The sequence below is a fragment of the Mucor mucedo genome (assembly GCF_025094135.1).
Source record: "Mucor mucedo strain NRRL 3635 chromosome Unknown EV154scaffold_5, whole genome shotgun sequence".
In the NCBI taxonomy this organism is placed as follows: domain Eukaryota; kingdom Fungi; phylum Mucoromycota; class Mucoromycetes; order Mucorales; family Mucoraceae; genus Mucor; species Mucor mucedo.
In genome coordinates, this window is record NW_026252289.1 from 36,897 (window position 1) to 52,207 (window position 15,311).

The 15,311-nt window shown below is 36.5% G+C and overlaps 5 protein-coding genes across 5 annotated transcripts; 2 read left to right on the plus strand and 3 right to left on the minus strand.

Moving 5' to 3' along the window:
• Positions 1–1,129: 1,129 nt before the first annotated feature.
• EV154DRAFT_411547 (origin recognition complex subunit 3 N-terminus-domain-containing protein) lies at positions 1,130–3,288 on the plus strand (the record flags this gene model as incomplete). The annotated part of the gene is made up of 7 exons (XM_051595465.1): positions 1,130–1,261; positions 1,393–1,517; positions 1,576–1,849; positions 1,901–2,679; positions 2,738–2,813; positions 2,869–3,122; positions 3,183–3,288. The coding sequence occupies 7 exons, from the start codon at positions 1,130–1,132 to the stop codon at positions 3,286–3,288; spliced, it is 1,746 nt and encodes a 581-aa protein (XP_051462780.1).
• Positions 3,289–3,327: 39 nt separating this feature from the next.
• EV154DRAFT_411708 (uncharacterized protein) lies at positions 3,328–4,531 on the minus strand (the record flags this gene model as incomplete). The annotated part of the gene is made up of 6 exons (XM_051595473.1): positions 3,328–3,610; positions 3,687–3,758; positions 3,818–3,860; positions 3,911–4,195; positions 4,248–4,396; positions 4,449–4,531. 6 exons carry the CDS (start codon positions 4,529–4,531, stop codon positions 3,328–3,330), a joined length of 915 nt encoding a protein of 304 aa, XP_051462781.1.
• A 2,624-nt stretch (positions 4,532–7,155) lies between these two features.
• Positions 7,156–8,661, plus strand: EV154DRAFT_236562 (HAD-like domain-containing protein). Its single transcript, XM_051594526.1, has one exon. It carries the CDS (start codon positions 7,280–7,282, stop codon positions 8,474–8,476), a length of 1,197 nt encoding a protein of 398 aa, XP_051462782.1. The 5' UTR covers positions 7,156–7,279; the 3' UTR covers positions 8,477–8,661.
• Positions 8,662–9,323: 662 nt separating this feature from the next.
• Positions 9,324–10,062, minus strand: EV154DRAFT_492011 (restriction endonuclease type II-like protein). The gene has a single exon (XM_051599628.1). The coding sequence runs from the start codon at positions 9,990–9,992 to the stop codon at positions 9,381–9,383; it is 612 nt and encodes a 203-aa protein (XP_051462783.1). The 5' UTR covers positions 9,993–10,062; the 3' UTR covers positions 9,324–9,380.
• A 1,208-nt stretch (positions 10,063–11,270) lies between these two features.
• On the minus strand, positions 11,271–13,225 carry EV154DRAFT_411704 (kinase-like domain-containing protein; the record flags this gene model as incomplete). The annotated part of the gene is made up of 4 exons (XM_051595472.1): positions 11,271–12,422; positions 12,485–12,545; positions 12,792–13,081; positions 13,154–13,225. 4 exons carry the CDS (start codon positions 13,223–13,225, stop codon positions 11,271–11,273), a joined length of 1,575 nt encoding a protein of 524 aa, XP_051462784.1.
• Positions 13,226–15,311: the final 2,086 nt, after the last annotated feature.

A 15,311-nucleotide genomic window follows, 5' to 3' on the forward strand; every position in this document is an offset into this window, starting at 1 on the left:
TTTTAAGAGTAGTTTGCATCCCTTGACGGTTGTTTATCAAGTGTCGAGTTTAGTGAATTGTGCAGCAAGCAATTGTTTCATCTTTTATCATGTTAAAGTAAACAGTTGATTAATTACGTCTTATTCAAATTTGTGCGTGTTCATAAGAGGAAATTCAATGAAAAATGCCCTGGTGTAAACTGTCTACAACTAAGCCATAGACATTCCTTATAACATGATGTTATCAACTCACCAGATCCTTGAACACTTTAATAATTTACTGGTAGAGTAATTCAGAAAGATCACTCCGATATACCTGTCTCCAAAACCTTAAGAACTGTTCTGTCGTTCTTCGGAATCTCAAAAAAATAGAATTTTTTGTTAACACGACTCTTTTTTTTTTAACCTAATCTGTTTGTTCTAGATCTTATATTACAACATGGCAGCGTTAATAAAAGACAAACTTGATTCGATTTCAGAGGTACACGATTATAACATTGTGAAAGCGCCAGATACTGACGTTTGTGACAATAGGGATGCTTTCTGATCATGCCCAACAAGAAAAGGCGAAATACCAGTCAACAGCAACTTCGAAAAAAACAAAGATCTAAAACGAAAAGTAAGGAAGAGTCCCAACACGTGAAAACTGTAATCTCATTCAATTTAATAGCAACCGTCGATGTCACACAACGTTGTGAAGAAAATAGTCAGGGGATTTCAAACATTGGATTCCAGAGGCTTTTCAACGGAAATGAATCTTTTGATTCCATGTTGTATAGAAAGTCTTCGTTCGAACAATGTTGGAAAAATATCAATGACGACATTTCTGTAGGTGCAATGTTTGTCTTTTAAAGCAATGTGTACTAACTGTACTTAGAATATTTTATTGGATATGAATGAGACAGCTGTCGAAAACATCTGTCAATTCGTTTACAAAAGCCGTAATATCGAGGAAGGAATGGTAGCTTTACCCTACCATGAAATCCCCACAGGGCTTGTATTTGCCGGTATCAATACACCGGACCATAACACGCAGTTTTCACACATTGCATCGAAATTAAGAGAGGATTCCAAAGCAGGGAAACAAAAGAATTTTGTTAGTTTGTTGCAGTCTAAAGACTGTGGAAATATCAAAAACATGTTTAAAGCGATGATAGAACGGTTTCTGGAAAATACGCCTAATGCCCTTTCAACCGACTTGGACCACGATATAATTATGGATGATAATGAAGAAAATGATGACGATGCTGAAGACGAAGAGGATATCATTAGAACAACTGAAGTAAGTAAGGAATAGTTTTTCTAGATTTTATTATATATTGATGGCATACATCCATTTAGCGTGCTGCTACGTCTTATAGATTAGGCGGAGCATCAGCAAGACCAAGTAAATGTCTACCATACGATATGAAGCTGCTGGAAGGATGGTATAGACATCATCAACAAAGCTACGAAAATAAACCCAACCTAGTCATCATTCTTCAAGATTTTGAGTCTTTCGAGCCAGCCATTCTTCAGGACTTCTTTACAATATGCAGGTAAAATGATACAATCGATACGATGGGGATATTTTATTTATGCGAAATCAAATAATAGTGAATACCGATCTCGATTACCAATCGTTTGCATCATGGGTATTGCAACATCGACGGAAATTCTTCATCAATCTCTCAATAAATCAACTATTGGACTGCTTCGGATCGAAAAGTTTAGGTTAGAACAAAGTGGAGTGTGGTTCAATAGAGTTATAGAAAAGGTTCTTCTTGACTCAACAAGTACATTGAAATTTGGTGCTCGTCCTTACAAATTCTTGTTGGATCATTTTTATTTATATGATTTTTCAATGACCAAAGTCACAGCTAGTCTGAAGGTAAACTTAGAAAGGATCTTATAAAGTAGATTATTAATACTATTATCATAGTACGCATTGATGCACCATTTTTATGGAAATCCACTTTCTATCTTTTTACCGCTTTTGCAAATGGATGAATTTGACATGACAGCAACTTTACAACAATGGATAAGAAATGATTTCATCAACGAGCACCATATTACACATATTCGTATGCTTGGATCTTTCAAGAACTACGTAGAGTCATTGGCAGATACAGATCCTAAAAAGGCTCTTCAACTGTTGGAAGATGACGATTTTCTCATAACAGAAGTTGTCCCATCACTTTTGTGTGATATCAAAATATACCAAGAACAATTCAAAATGGGATTTAATCTTCTTCTCCTGCTCCAAAAGCAGTTCCCGTCATTTTCTAGCGTAAACAAATCAAAACTTATGCTGCTTTTAGAAGTACTGGAAGCGAAAGATGGATTATCAGAAAATACAGACATGGTGCGAAGATTGGTTAGTTTTGTAAGAAAAATTGACACCGAACATGTCGGTAGGTTACTGAAAGAGTTACGCCACTTGTTCTCCGAATACGAAAATGTCAATGAAAGTTTCTTGGAGCAACTGGCAGTGTGGGATAAGCGCTATGAGGGTTTGATGGAAGCAGATGATAATTATAATACAAGAATGGACAGAAAATCGAAATTACTGGAAGGTATGGTTTTAGAGAACGAACAAAGAAGACATACCGAAACTGCAAGAAAGGTCCAAGATCAGGCTCTTGAACATTTGAAAAGGAAGGGTACAGAAGCTTCAAAAATTGCTATGGATATCGCAGATTGGTGTGATAAAACTCTTGGGTAAAATAGAAAAAGAAAGTAGCAGTACGAATATCTTTGTTTTAACATATTGTTATAGGCATTTATTAAGATCTTTTACAAAAATGCCATTGTTTGAGTTGGTGTATTATACAAATATAAAATTGCATGAAAAGGTAAGCATATCTTTTTTCAAATAATTATTCAATATTAACCACGACATGTGTTTAGTCATTTGCATCTCAGCCCCGTGCTTCTGCCCAAACTGCATTAACTCAACCACAGCATTATATTAACTGTTCTTGTTGCGACATTGAAAAGAGTGATCAAATTGTAACTTCAGAGCATGATACTTGTATCTTGTACAAGCTTTATCTTGAATGTGGACGTTTAATCAATCTTTACGATTGGTTCGTAGCATTCGGGTGTATCATAGAAAGAGAAAAAAGACCAGCAAATCAAAAGCTAGAGGAAAATGAAGTCCAGTAAGCAATTTTTTTTTTCATAGAGTTTCACTTTTTACAATGATCTAATAAATTTTATAGGGCAAGATTTATCAGATCTGTGGCGGAACTTCAATTCCTAGGATTTATCAAACCAACTCAAAGAAAGACTGATCACGTTATCAGACTCACTTGGTCGAATATTTAATATATATAAAAGAGTTGCATAGTATAGATTTTTATTGAATCAGTAGAAACAACTTCTTGTGCAATGTGTGGGGACAGTCATTTGATCTTGAATTTCTTTAGCCATATCCCAAATATAAAAATCAATCAAGATGGCATTGATTTTGAGATTTGGGTCAATTTTTTCGATTCTCTCACGGGCTAATTCTACTGCCCAAATGGAATTTCCTCTAATTTCAACTTCATCCTCTGAGCCTGAGGGAAAATATTCCCTGTTTTCTAATTTCTTGATTAACTCTGGTGAATATCTAAGTAAACCTAATTGGTATAATGCCTGGGGAACCCTACAGATAAGAGTTGAGTAAAAAAAAAAAAAAAAAAAAAAAAAATACCCAAGTATTATACAAATATAGTATATACCTGTAATCAGCAAACATTGTAATCGAATCAATATCGTCGAATCGACCAAAGCTTTGACCATCGAAACATGCCCTATAATATCATGTAAATTTAACATGCTACTTAAAATCTACACAATTTTTTTATATTACCATAAGTCCGCTATCAAAATCTGCGCACGCTTCAAAATATAAACTGAAATAATTGTTAGTACACGCACAATACGTAAATAATCTAATAAATACCTTTTCTACCATGAAAATCATGAACATCGTTGAAGCAAGGAAAGTTTTCGATAATGATATCCAAAAGCTTAGATGCCGAGTTATCTGCTTGATTTATACAATTGATAAAAGATCCTTCGAATTTATCACACAAAACTTGTCCAGCTTCTCTCATCACTCTAATTCTTTCAGACAGCATGGGGGCAGATTCCTTTGTGTCTGATTTAAAAATAGCCTCAAGCTCTTCGTCGGTTGCCTTACTGCCATAATAAGTGGGATTCGTGATTGGAATACCATTGTCGAGAGCTAAAAATTCAAGTCAGATTGACTTGTAAAATTATTGTATCTGATAACTTACCTCTATTGACAACAGCGCATAAAGACCAGTATCCTGTGTAAGCAATCCCATCGTACTTGATAGCATAACGGTCTGGATGGGGCACACTTTTGTCTGAAGCATCCAAATCACTCCAAAAAGAGAAATTGAGCAAATCAATCAAGAAAATCCTGGTGCAACTAGTGAGTAAATATACAAAATGAGGTTGAGTCAATAACTAACCAGTCAACTGTTCGACAATCTGCTACTTTGGGGTGTAATGGGTGTTCATTCCAGGTTTTTGTGCTGTATTTTCTTTCTTTCATGTTGCTTATAATCTATTCAATGATGACTTAGTACTCGCAAGATCGAACATAAACAAGTAAATACATACCGTTTGTACTGCAGTACCCAAGTTTTCTTCTGGGATAAAAACATTCTTGCTATTCTATTTTAAAAGATTAACATTCAGGAACAATTGATGGCGAAAAGTTTTTTTTCTAAAAAAAGAATTACCTCTGAAATAAACTTTGCACTTTCTAAAACCTTGTTTTCTTTGGCAATCTTTTTACTGATGGCACTTTGTTGATCGATGATTTCTCTGGTTGGCATAGTAAACGTAAAGAATAAGGGTTAAAAAATAAAATTTTTGTTTCAACAGTTTTTCTTAGTCCGAAAAAGTAACCGAAATTTCGAATTCCTGAAACCAGGTTCGTATTATTTTTCTACACATGCTGTGCTTTTCCAGAAAATAAGGGACTCTTTTATGGCATTCATGTATACAAACTGGCTCATGAAGCAACTCTGCTTTCTTTTTTCTTTTTTTTTCTTTTTTTTGACAGTTGGGCGGACAATGAATACGCTTGACATCAGTGTTCTACAAATCCGTCAGTCCACCTGCATTTGACATTGAAGCTTCCTTATTTGAAATTGCAATTATCAAACTTACTCATAGAGTATATGATATCATATTTGCCAAGCGAAAGAGAAAACCTTATCTTCGTAATTCAATAGGGATTAATACGGATAATGTAAAAACCGCGTGCATTTTCCGTGTAGTTGAGATGGACAAACAAATAAAACTGACTAAGGGTAAAATATTTGTCGTATTCAACAAATAATGATGACCATTGGCTTAAAATAGTACATATGCACAGACCCAACATTTTACGTGGTACAAAATCCATCCTCATTGCTTAACAGGTCGTAAAATGACGTAAATGCCGGATAAAGACAAAACAAATCGGGATCCTATAAGTTTTCCCTTCCGCTACACAGCCTCATATCATGCTGGGAACAATTTTTTTTTTCTTTATCGTTTAGACGCCATCCGTGCGGCGATTTAACATTGATGAAACCTACCTTTTGTCAATGAATTTCATGTAAAATCCTACTACACTTACTTGCCAGGTGGAAAATAAAATACCCCACCCCTGCTCGGATTTTTCCATGAACCAAAACCGGAAAAAAGGTATATATACAAGCAACTTTGCATTTTTATCTTTTCTTATCAATCCATTTTCATCTTTGTATTTAACAAGTGCATATATATATATATATATTTTTTATTTTTTTTTTAACTTATACACATTAAAACTTGATCATGGCTGAAGAACAACCTCACGCCAAAGTCACTGGTGATTTTCATCAAATCACTGTAGAAGATCTCTATGATAAAGAGAAATACGATCTCTCCACTATGGAGCAACAAGATGTCATGCAACTTTTACAGTACGTACTTGTATTCGCGCAGATCATTATCCTTTTTTCTAATTTCTTTTCTTTTTCGTAGAACACAACCTGAAGGTTTAACGTCAGATGAAGTTGCTAAGCGTGTAGAAAAATTTGGTTATAATAAACTGGAAACCAAAGAAGTCAATCCGTTTAAGATGTTTCTAGGTTTTATGTGGAATCCTCTTTCTTGGGTTATGGAAGCCGCTGCCATCGTAGCCATTGTACTTTCCAATGGTGATAACCGACCTCCAGATTATCCAGATTTTATTGGTATCATCATTTTACTTTTCGCAAATGCTACAATTGGTTTCCTCGAAGAAAGACAGGCTGGTAATGCCGTCAAAGCACTTATGGATGCTCTTGCTCCAGAATGTAAGGTCAAACGTGATGGCGAATGGAAAACTTTAGAAGCTTATGAGCTTGTTCCCGGTGATATCGTCAGTATTAAGCTGGGTGATATTATTCCTGCTGATGGTCGTCTTTTAGCTGTAAGTATTTATTATCCGCGTAATTTTTTTTTTTTTTATCTTTGTATCTGAAACCCATGTTCTAAATTTCATTCTCAATAGGCTCATGGCGATGTTTCTATTGATCAAGCTGCACTTACTGGTGAATCTTTGCCCGTTGGAAAAGCCGCTGGTGATGAAGTTTTCTCTGGTTCAACGGTTAAGCAAGGTGAAGCTGAAGCTGTTGTTATTGGCACTGGTGTCAACACTTTCTTTGGTCGTGCTGCTAAACTTGTAGGTGAAGCCGGTGATGATATTGGTCATTTGCAAACTATTCTCGCTAAAATTGGTAATTTCTGTTTGATTACCATCTCCATTTTCATGGTTGTTGTCATCATTGTTCAATATGCCGCCTTCCGTTACAATTACAGACGTGGTATCGATAACGTACTTGTCTTGCTCATTGGTGGTATTCCCATTGCTATGCCTACAGTTTTGTCAGTTACTCTCGCTATCGGTGCTAAACAGCTTGCTGAACATAAAGCTATCGTCACCCGTATTACTGCTATTGAAGAAATGGCTGCTGTTACTATCTTGTGTTCTGATAAAACCGGTACTCTTACTTTGAACAAGCTTATTGTCGATAAGCCTACTATCAAAACCTATAGTCCGGAATATGATGGTGATGATGTTATTAGATTATCTAGTTACGCCTCTCGTCTCGAAAATCAGGATGCTATTGATTTCTGTATTACCCACACACTTCCTGATCCAAGTCAAGCTCGTGCTGGTATTACTGAATTAGACTTCAAGCCTTTCAACCCTGTTATCAAGCGTACCGAAATTACCTACAAGAGCCAAGAAGACGGAAAAACGTACCGTGTCACTAAGGGTATGTCTCACATGATTTTAGAACTCTGTACTCGTGACAAGACTGAGGCTCAAATTCAAACTCTTAACGATGATGTTGATGAATTTGCTCGTCGTGGTCTTCGTGCCCTTGCCCTCGCTATTGATGAAATTCCATCTGGTGAAGTTGATGCTCCTGGTATTGGTTTCAAGCTTGTCGGTCTTTTACCTATTTATGATCCTCCTAGATCTGATACCAAGGAAACTATCGATCGTGCTCAAGCTCTTGGTGTTGGCGTAAAGATGATTACTGGTGATCAATTGGCTATTGCTAAAGAAACTGGTCGTCGTCTTGGTATGGGTGATAACATGTTCCTTTCAAAGACTTTAAAAGAAGGTCCACCTGCTGGCTCCGGTTATACTGATGTTGATCACATGGTACTTCATGCTGACGGTTTCGCTGGTGTTTATCCTGAACACAAATATGAAATTGTCGAACGTCTTCAAAATATGGGTCTTATGGTTGCAATGACTGGTGATGGTGTTAACGATGCTCCTGCCCTTTCAAAGGCAAACGTCGGTGTTGCTGTCGCTGACGCTTCTGACGCTGCTCGTTCTGCTGCCGATATTGTCTTGACAGCACCCGGTCTCTCTACTATTGTTGAAGCCATTATGGGTTCTCGTCGTATTTTCCAACGTATGCGTAATTATTCCATTTACACTTGTTCTGTTACCATTCGTATTGTCGTTGGTTTCTCTATTCTTATCTGGGCCTTTGAGTTTGATTTCCCTCCTTTCATGGTCTTGATTATTGCTATGCTTAACGATGGTACCATTATGACTATTTCTAAAGATCGTGTTCGTCCATCACCTTTCCCCAACTCTTGGAACTTGCGTGAAATTTTCTCATATGCCATCGTTTACGGTCTTTATCTTACAGCATCTACTGTCGGTTTTGTCGCAGTTTGTCTCAAGACAGACTTCTTCCACCGTCATTTCAACCTCCAAAACTTCACTAATCCTAACGATTTTGCCCTTCATTCCGTTGTCTACCTTCAAGTTTCTACTATATCTCAAGGTTTGATCTTCATTACTCGTTCTCGTGGCTGGTTCTTTACGGAACGTCCATCTATTTTCCTTATCTGTTCCTTCATTGTTGCCCAATTGGTCGCTACTTTCATCTCTGTATATGCTGACTGGGGCTTTACCCAAATTGAAGGTTGCGGATGGCATTGTAAGTAGTATTTAATCAAAACAAAGATTGCTTTTTCATATAAACTTACAAATTTTTTTTCTAGGGGCTGGTGTTGCTTGGGTTTGGAACTTTATCTGGTTTGCACCTTTAGATCTTGTCAAGTTCGCTATGCAACACTTCTTTGAACCTAAGGTCGGTAATGCTGAAGATGCCAAGATCACTGCTTCCCGTCGCGCTTCTGCTGTTTCCGGTACATCATCTGCTCGTTACTACGCCAACAGAACTCGCTCACTTCGTTCTTTGGAGCGCCCTCAAAACTTTGCCCAAAAGATCTTGGGTAAGGCTGGTAAGACCATGAACCCAACAGAAATGCGTCGTTTCTCTTCAGTACAGGTAAATATCCTCACATCTCAAACATTTAGACAAATGGTTTCTGTTTATTAACCTTTTTAAATTTCTTAGACTTCACACGCTGCTCAAGTACTGAACTCTGGCAATAATTAATTTGCAACATACATATTCATACTCTATAGATTTTTATTATTAATAAACATATTTTTTCATACATATTTCGTTTTTAATTTGGTTTGGTACACTTTAAAAGTGAAAATGACAAAGTTGGTGATCATGACTGCTGCATGTAATAAATACCTAAATAATATACATTGTGTGATATGCATTTAGCATATGTATACTGACTTCGAATTTGTATTGGAACTAACCACGACCTTTAATCTGAACATTTTGTTTTTAACTCTTTACTTGTTCCATCATACTTTCTGCTGCATTATAGAAATCTGGAACTAATGCTGGCAGCAATGTAACGATAATCTTACTCAAATCTGCCTTTAAAATTTTTCAATGAACCAACGAGATAATGCACCCTTTACCAAATTTAGATCAAGTTTGCTTTATTATATGTCAAATTAATTTTCTAAGGGAAAAAAAAAACTATTTCTTGTTGGCCAAAAAAGGTTGTTTCCAAACTTGTTGAAGCTTCTTGACTTTCTGTTCTCCAAATCCAGGACACATGGCGAGTTGATCGGACTTTGCATCAGCGATCTTCTGCAGAGATCCAAATGTCGATAACAATGTCAAGACATCGGTTTTATTTACACTTTTGACTTGAGTGAGACAATCTGTCATTTTTGCCAGAAATTCATTTTGAACTCGTTCGCGAATTAAATCTGGCCCTTTATGTTCAAAGGCCTTGTATGCCTCCAAATATCTTCCCGCTTCTTCTAAACTCCAAGCCAACATTAAGGTGAAATCGTTTACGATAGCCAAATGATTTATTTCTCTTAATGCCTCATGGTAGGCATCTGTGTCTACAAAGACTAGCATAACACGCCCCACATAACAATTCTTTAATTCCGTTAGACGATCATATATATATGTCGGATACAGTCTGTGGTATTTCAAAGTAAGGTATACAACACCCGTTGTTTTTCCTACTACGAAATCAGCCCTAATGTAATCTGCAGGCTCCCAAGGAACATTGCGAATGTGTTTTAAAACTGGATTGTTGTGCTGTGTTGGTTTGACAAGAAGTTTATTAGACATTGAATTAAAATAAGGAAGAGCGTTGAACAATGTTTCTCTGCTGCGCTTGATCGTCTTTTTTTAAGACAGTCTCGTCTGATTTATTGCCTACATATTTTGGCCCATATTTTGACGCTGGCGGCTTTTATTAAAGAAGATATCTACATACCATAAGCATGCTTAATTTATTTGTGATGCTAGTACAATGTAATCCTGGTGGACCGTTTTTGTTTTACAAATGGCCAAAGTCCCTTCTTTAGGAACTGGGCTGGCATATTGTCGTCCTTAATTTTGGTCTTTGTGAGACACATCTTCCTTGGTTATTGACGGAAGATATCATTACATAAAATCATTTACTAGGAGGATCGTTATGAATTTATTAGTGACCTGGTTGCTTGTCCAAACTAATGCAGCAAACTCAGTATCAGCTATGTATTGGATGGTAAAATCAATAAGAGGCTCAGCCTTGTACCTATTGTCGAATTATCTTTCTATAATTGATTTTCAGTTTTCTACCCAACTGACATCAGCCACTTGTCTAAAATTTTGATTTATTAAATTTGGGCTAAAAGGTAAACCTTAAGAGAATCATTTAGTTAGTTTGGGCTTATTTTCAGATAAAATTATGTCGACATGGCTATTGTTGAAGACTCAGCATTAGAACTGAGTGCTTATGGGGTTTTCTTGTGACACATACTGGTTTTGAAGGCCTGTGTTCGTTTTTTTGTATTTTTTTCTTTTTTTTTGTAATTATAGATGTAGCTACATCGGAGGTGTCTAAAAACTTGCTCGAAATTTAATGCTATAAAGGGACACATGTATCTGAAATAAAGGGGTCCCCTAATAAATTACTTGTAATCAATTCATCCATGGTAATTTGATTATTTGGGAAGAAAAGGTAATACACATTGATTTTATACAATGGGTCCCACGCTTAATTAATTTTTAATAAGATCAATGGTTCTTCTTTTGTTTAACAATAAAAGATTACTGTATTGGGTGTTTGGTTAGAACTAAGCCAGGACCCCAATTTTCTATACAAGGCCTGTTGATAACAAGCCTCATAAAAACAACGTTTTTAAGCTCTGACAAAGCTCAAAAGTAACACTGTAAAGGTCTGTGAGAAAACGGTAAAACTTTGACGATCATTCATTGATGGAACGTTGCACCAAACCGACAACAATAGATTAGAAAATCATGGAACATATGTTGCATAATTACTTAATAGACTTAGGTTTTTTTATTATTATTTATAGCACATACAACTATTTATATCATATACAATCAATTCCATCCTATTTAACATTGTAGCTTGAATGGTTTATGGGAAACAGAGAGAATATTATTAGCATAATAATCAACATCTGTACTACATATGAACTCGTCATCGTCTTCTTCGCCATACAGCATGTATTCATCGCTGAGAAAAGATAATTCTGATTCGTATGGCATATCAAGATTCGTATTCTTGTCAGCAAATGAGAAACCTCTGAAAGCGTCCTTGACCAAACCAGCAGGACAAGTATCAGGTAGCCATTTTTGTCTCAGAATGATGGCTTGATCATTCTCTTCCTTCAGATGAGTGGACATGTTTAAGAATTCCGGGTCAAAGTTACTGAGATCTGTTTCTGAGGCCCTTGGAGGCACATAGAGAGGCCGGATCTTCTTTGCATGCACATCCTTCCAACTCAAATGACCGGCAAAGTAAGCATGAGTTCTTAACTCAAATACACCACCGAACCCAGCTCCTAATCTATCCAGAGGATCACGTTCTAATAGTCCAGCAATGATGTTCATGGCTTCCGGATCAAATCCATGAGGAAAGAGCAAGTCCCCATATACGATTCGCGTGTACATATCCTGTAAGTTGTCTGCCATAAAAGGAGTGACGCCCGTAATCATTTCATACATCATTGTGCCTAGACTCCAATAATCGGCTGCGTACGAGTATTCTTCTTGTCGGATAATTTCTGGCGCCAAATATTCAGGCGTGCCACAGAATGACATGGTACGGTGCTCATACTTATCTTCTCCTTCGAACATTTTGGACAACCCGAAATCAGTCAAGACAATGTGACCATCAGCTGCTAGTAACACGTTTTCTGGCTTTAGATCTCGATAGAGGATATGATGACGGTGTAATTCTTGTAGTCCCATCAACATCTCCGCTGCGTACAATCGACATTGCTCTGCTGGGAATTTGATGTAACGTTGTAATAAAGTGGCTAAATCAGCTCCAGCGTGGTATTCCAACACCAAATATAAGTTTTGTTGATCTTGGAAAGCGCTTTGGAGTTGAATGATAAATGGATGGTATATTTGTGATAATGTTGCTAAAATATCCCGTTCCATTTTCAGGTTATCCACTTCTCGTTTAGTAATGTTCCAAGACTTGTTGATGGCCTTGAGAGCATAGAGCTTACGTGAGGCGTTTTCTCTTACTAGTATAACCTATAATTGAGATCGTTTAATATGGGAATTCTGTGCTAAAAACGGTGAGTGGGTATGTTTACCTTGCCAGCGGCTCCTTGTCCTAACACCTTAATTAATTGATAGTCATTGATGTTTTTGTGACTGGAGTCCATGGGATATTCATCTTCGGAATCGGAGCCACACATTGAGAAATTAAGCATATTATAAGGGCGTGGAATTAATTCATTATCATAGTTATATGCATTAAGTTGTCGTTTTATAAGAGGTATCGATGTAATAGAAATTGAGGATGGTGGGGAAGGAGGTAAAGTGACGTCAGAATGGGATATTTGTTGACAGCTGGTATCTGCTCTTTTTCTTTTAAAGGTATGTGGTGGTGTCATTAACAAAGGATCTTGATGTTGCTCAGGAAATGAGGCTTGTACAACATGTTGTGTGACAAGTTGGCGTACATCTACCTTTGAAATGATTCTATCCTCATCTCTTTGAGCCGATAGAAAATCACGAAAAAGCGAGGACTGACCAATAAGACCGTAAATACAGCGATGGAGGTACTGTTCAAGTAATTCGGTGTTTGACTTCTTTTTCAAAGAAAACAACGATCGCTTTTTTGAAGTATCTGAAGGATTAGCTAATTTCGGTAAAGGAATCCGTTGTTTGGGGAAATACTTTAAAATCTTTATTTTTTTTTGGTGTGTGAAAAAAGGGTTAATCAGACTGTCTAATGATAAAGACGCGTTTTAACATACCAGCGTATCCAGCTCTTTAAAATCGTTCATGTATCGGATGAGGGAATAATGGTTGGTATCGTCCTCAAGCATAACATGAAATGCCTATGATCCGACGTTAATGATGATTTAAAGATAAACAATGAAATACTTACCGATACAAGATGATCATTTATTTGTAAAAAGGTCTCTATCACTGCAACACGAGTGTTTGGAGACCTTTTTTTTGTTAATGGCATACAGCTTTTTAATGGTATACAGTTTTTTGATGGTATGCCGCTTTTTGATGGTATACCACTTTTTAATAGTACACAATTTTTTAATGCTCCAGGCATCTAATTTTTTTTTTTCAACGGGTGAAGATAGCCTGAGAAAAAATAAAAAAAAGTGAAAAACAAAGAAAAAAATTTTTTTTTAAAGGTGATTGTTGCCAACTATATATACCATAATGACAACAACAACAACCAAAATAAGGCAAGACAACGTTGTGTGACGCAAGATAAAAAAAAAGTTTCTTGTGCTTCTGCATCAAAAGTAAAAGAGTGTGCATTGGCCATTTTATAATTGTTACTGCGCGGACTGTTTAGCCTAACAACACATGCAATCAACGCATGCTTTTTTAAGCCAAGGAATTTCTCTCATTCGACTACAAGTGTGCATCGATTAACGTACTCGGTCCAATGAGTCGATATGGATCAAAGCCTTGTGTTATAATTTGACTCACAATGCAGTACCCCTTTACTCCTTCCCCGACCATTGTGTGCTATATATAGCATAATCTCTCTTTTTTTCCCATTACAACAATTTTACGAATGTGCAATGTTGAATTGAGAAATAGAGAAGTGTTCTTTGCCAATATTCCCAAATTAGTACACGTGTTTGATACACAGAAATCAAATTCTTATTTAGCGTGACCCATGCGTTGAGTGCATGTAACTCTACTATTTTTTTATTTTTTACATTAGACTCTCTGTAATATAAATAATTCGCGTTTTGTATTCCCCACTAAGCTACTAGTTTTTTCTATTACGCTTTTATACCTTTTTAGAGAAGCGATGATCTTTTTTTTTTTTGCCTCATGTGTTTCACCGATCAAGCACTTGTAACTGTGCAATAATCTGAGACAGTGATAATGAAGTTATCTTCGGAACATCCTTTTACGGATGTGTTGGTCCCAGAGTTGGACAAAGTACACTGTCTCAGGTTGACAACTGTAGTAGGGCATCGTATGCTTCCACTGTATATGAATTCGGATTTTATTAAGGGGGCATTTATATTTACTAATTGATTAATGCAGCATGATCGATAATTAAGACTCAGTATGTCTAATTGAACAAAAACATGACATTTCTTACCATGGAAGTCCCCCCCCCCCATCCCATCTCACATATACTGTCTGTACATTAATAAGATACGTCCATAGACATGTAACCTCAAATACGGAGTTCAAACCCAAACAAAGCACCAGGCGGTGGTGCTGAATGATATCATTTTCCGTTCCCTGTCACACCCGTTGAAGAGCTCTCTTAATAAAATATATCAGGTAAGCTTGTGAAAAATATTGACCAATGAAAATCCCGTATAACGTTTAACCAGTTTACAAGCCGGTTTGCATAATCCCCCTCCCCCTCCCTTTTTTCCCCTTGAGAGGCCGACGTAATATGATTGTCAACAGATATGACTGTGATAGTTGAGGGACCTTATTTCATTAACACCCTTGATAAACGAAAAAAAAAAGCTATAAGGGTAAAATGGGGAGATTTTTTCTCGGAAAAAACTGATATCTTGATTTGAATGGGGGAAGAGTCCGGGGAGCCCGTATCGTAATCATCCCGAACTCTTCAATAGAAAAACTATATGTTTTCTCTTCTTATTTCGGAAAAATAAATTAAACGATGTGAGCAAATATGGCAATGACAGTATATAATATGATTGGGTACAATTAAAAAAAGATATATCTTTTTAGCATTAGGGGAGAGCAAAATTCTGCACAAATAAGAATTAAAAATAAATTCTGGTGAGTTCCAGCGTAGTCCGCATTTAGTAATGTTTCGAATACAAGCAAAATGATTGGTTTTTGCACATGATGTTATTCATCATGATTATAAAAGGGTACAGAATTTTTCAATTTCGCTTTTTTTTTCTCTCTTCTTTTTTCTCTCTCTTCCTGTATATTTAC

Coding starts and splice junctions, on each gene's coding strand:
- EV154DRAFT_236562 (XM_051594526.1), top strand. CDS start 7,280: ATGTCTCACATGATTTTAGAACTCTGTACTCGTGACAAGACTGAGGCT.
- EV154DRAFT_492011 (XM_051599628.1), bottom strand. CDS start 9,992: ATGTCTAATAAACTTCTTGTCAAACCAACACAGCACAACAATCCAGTT.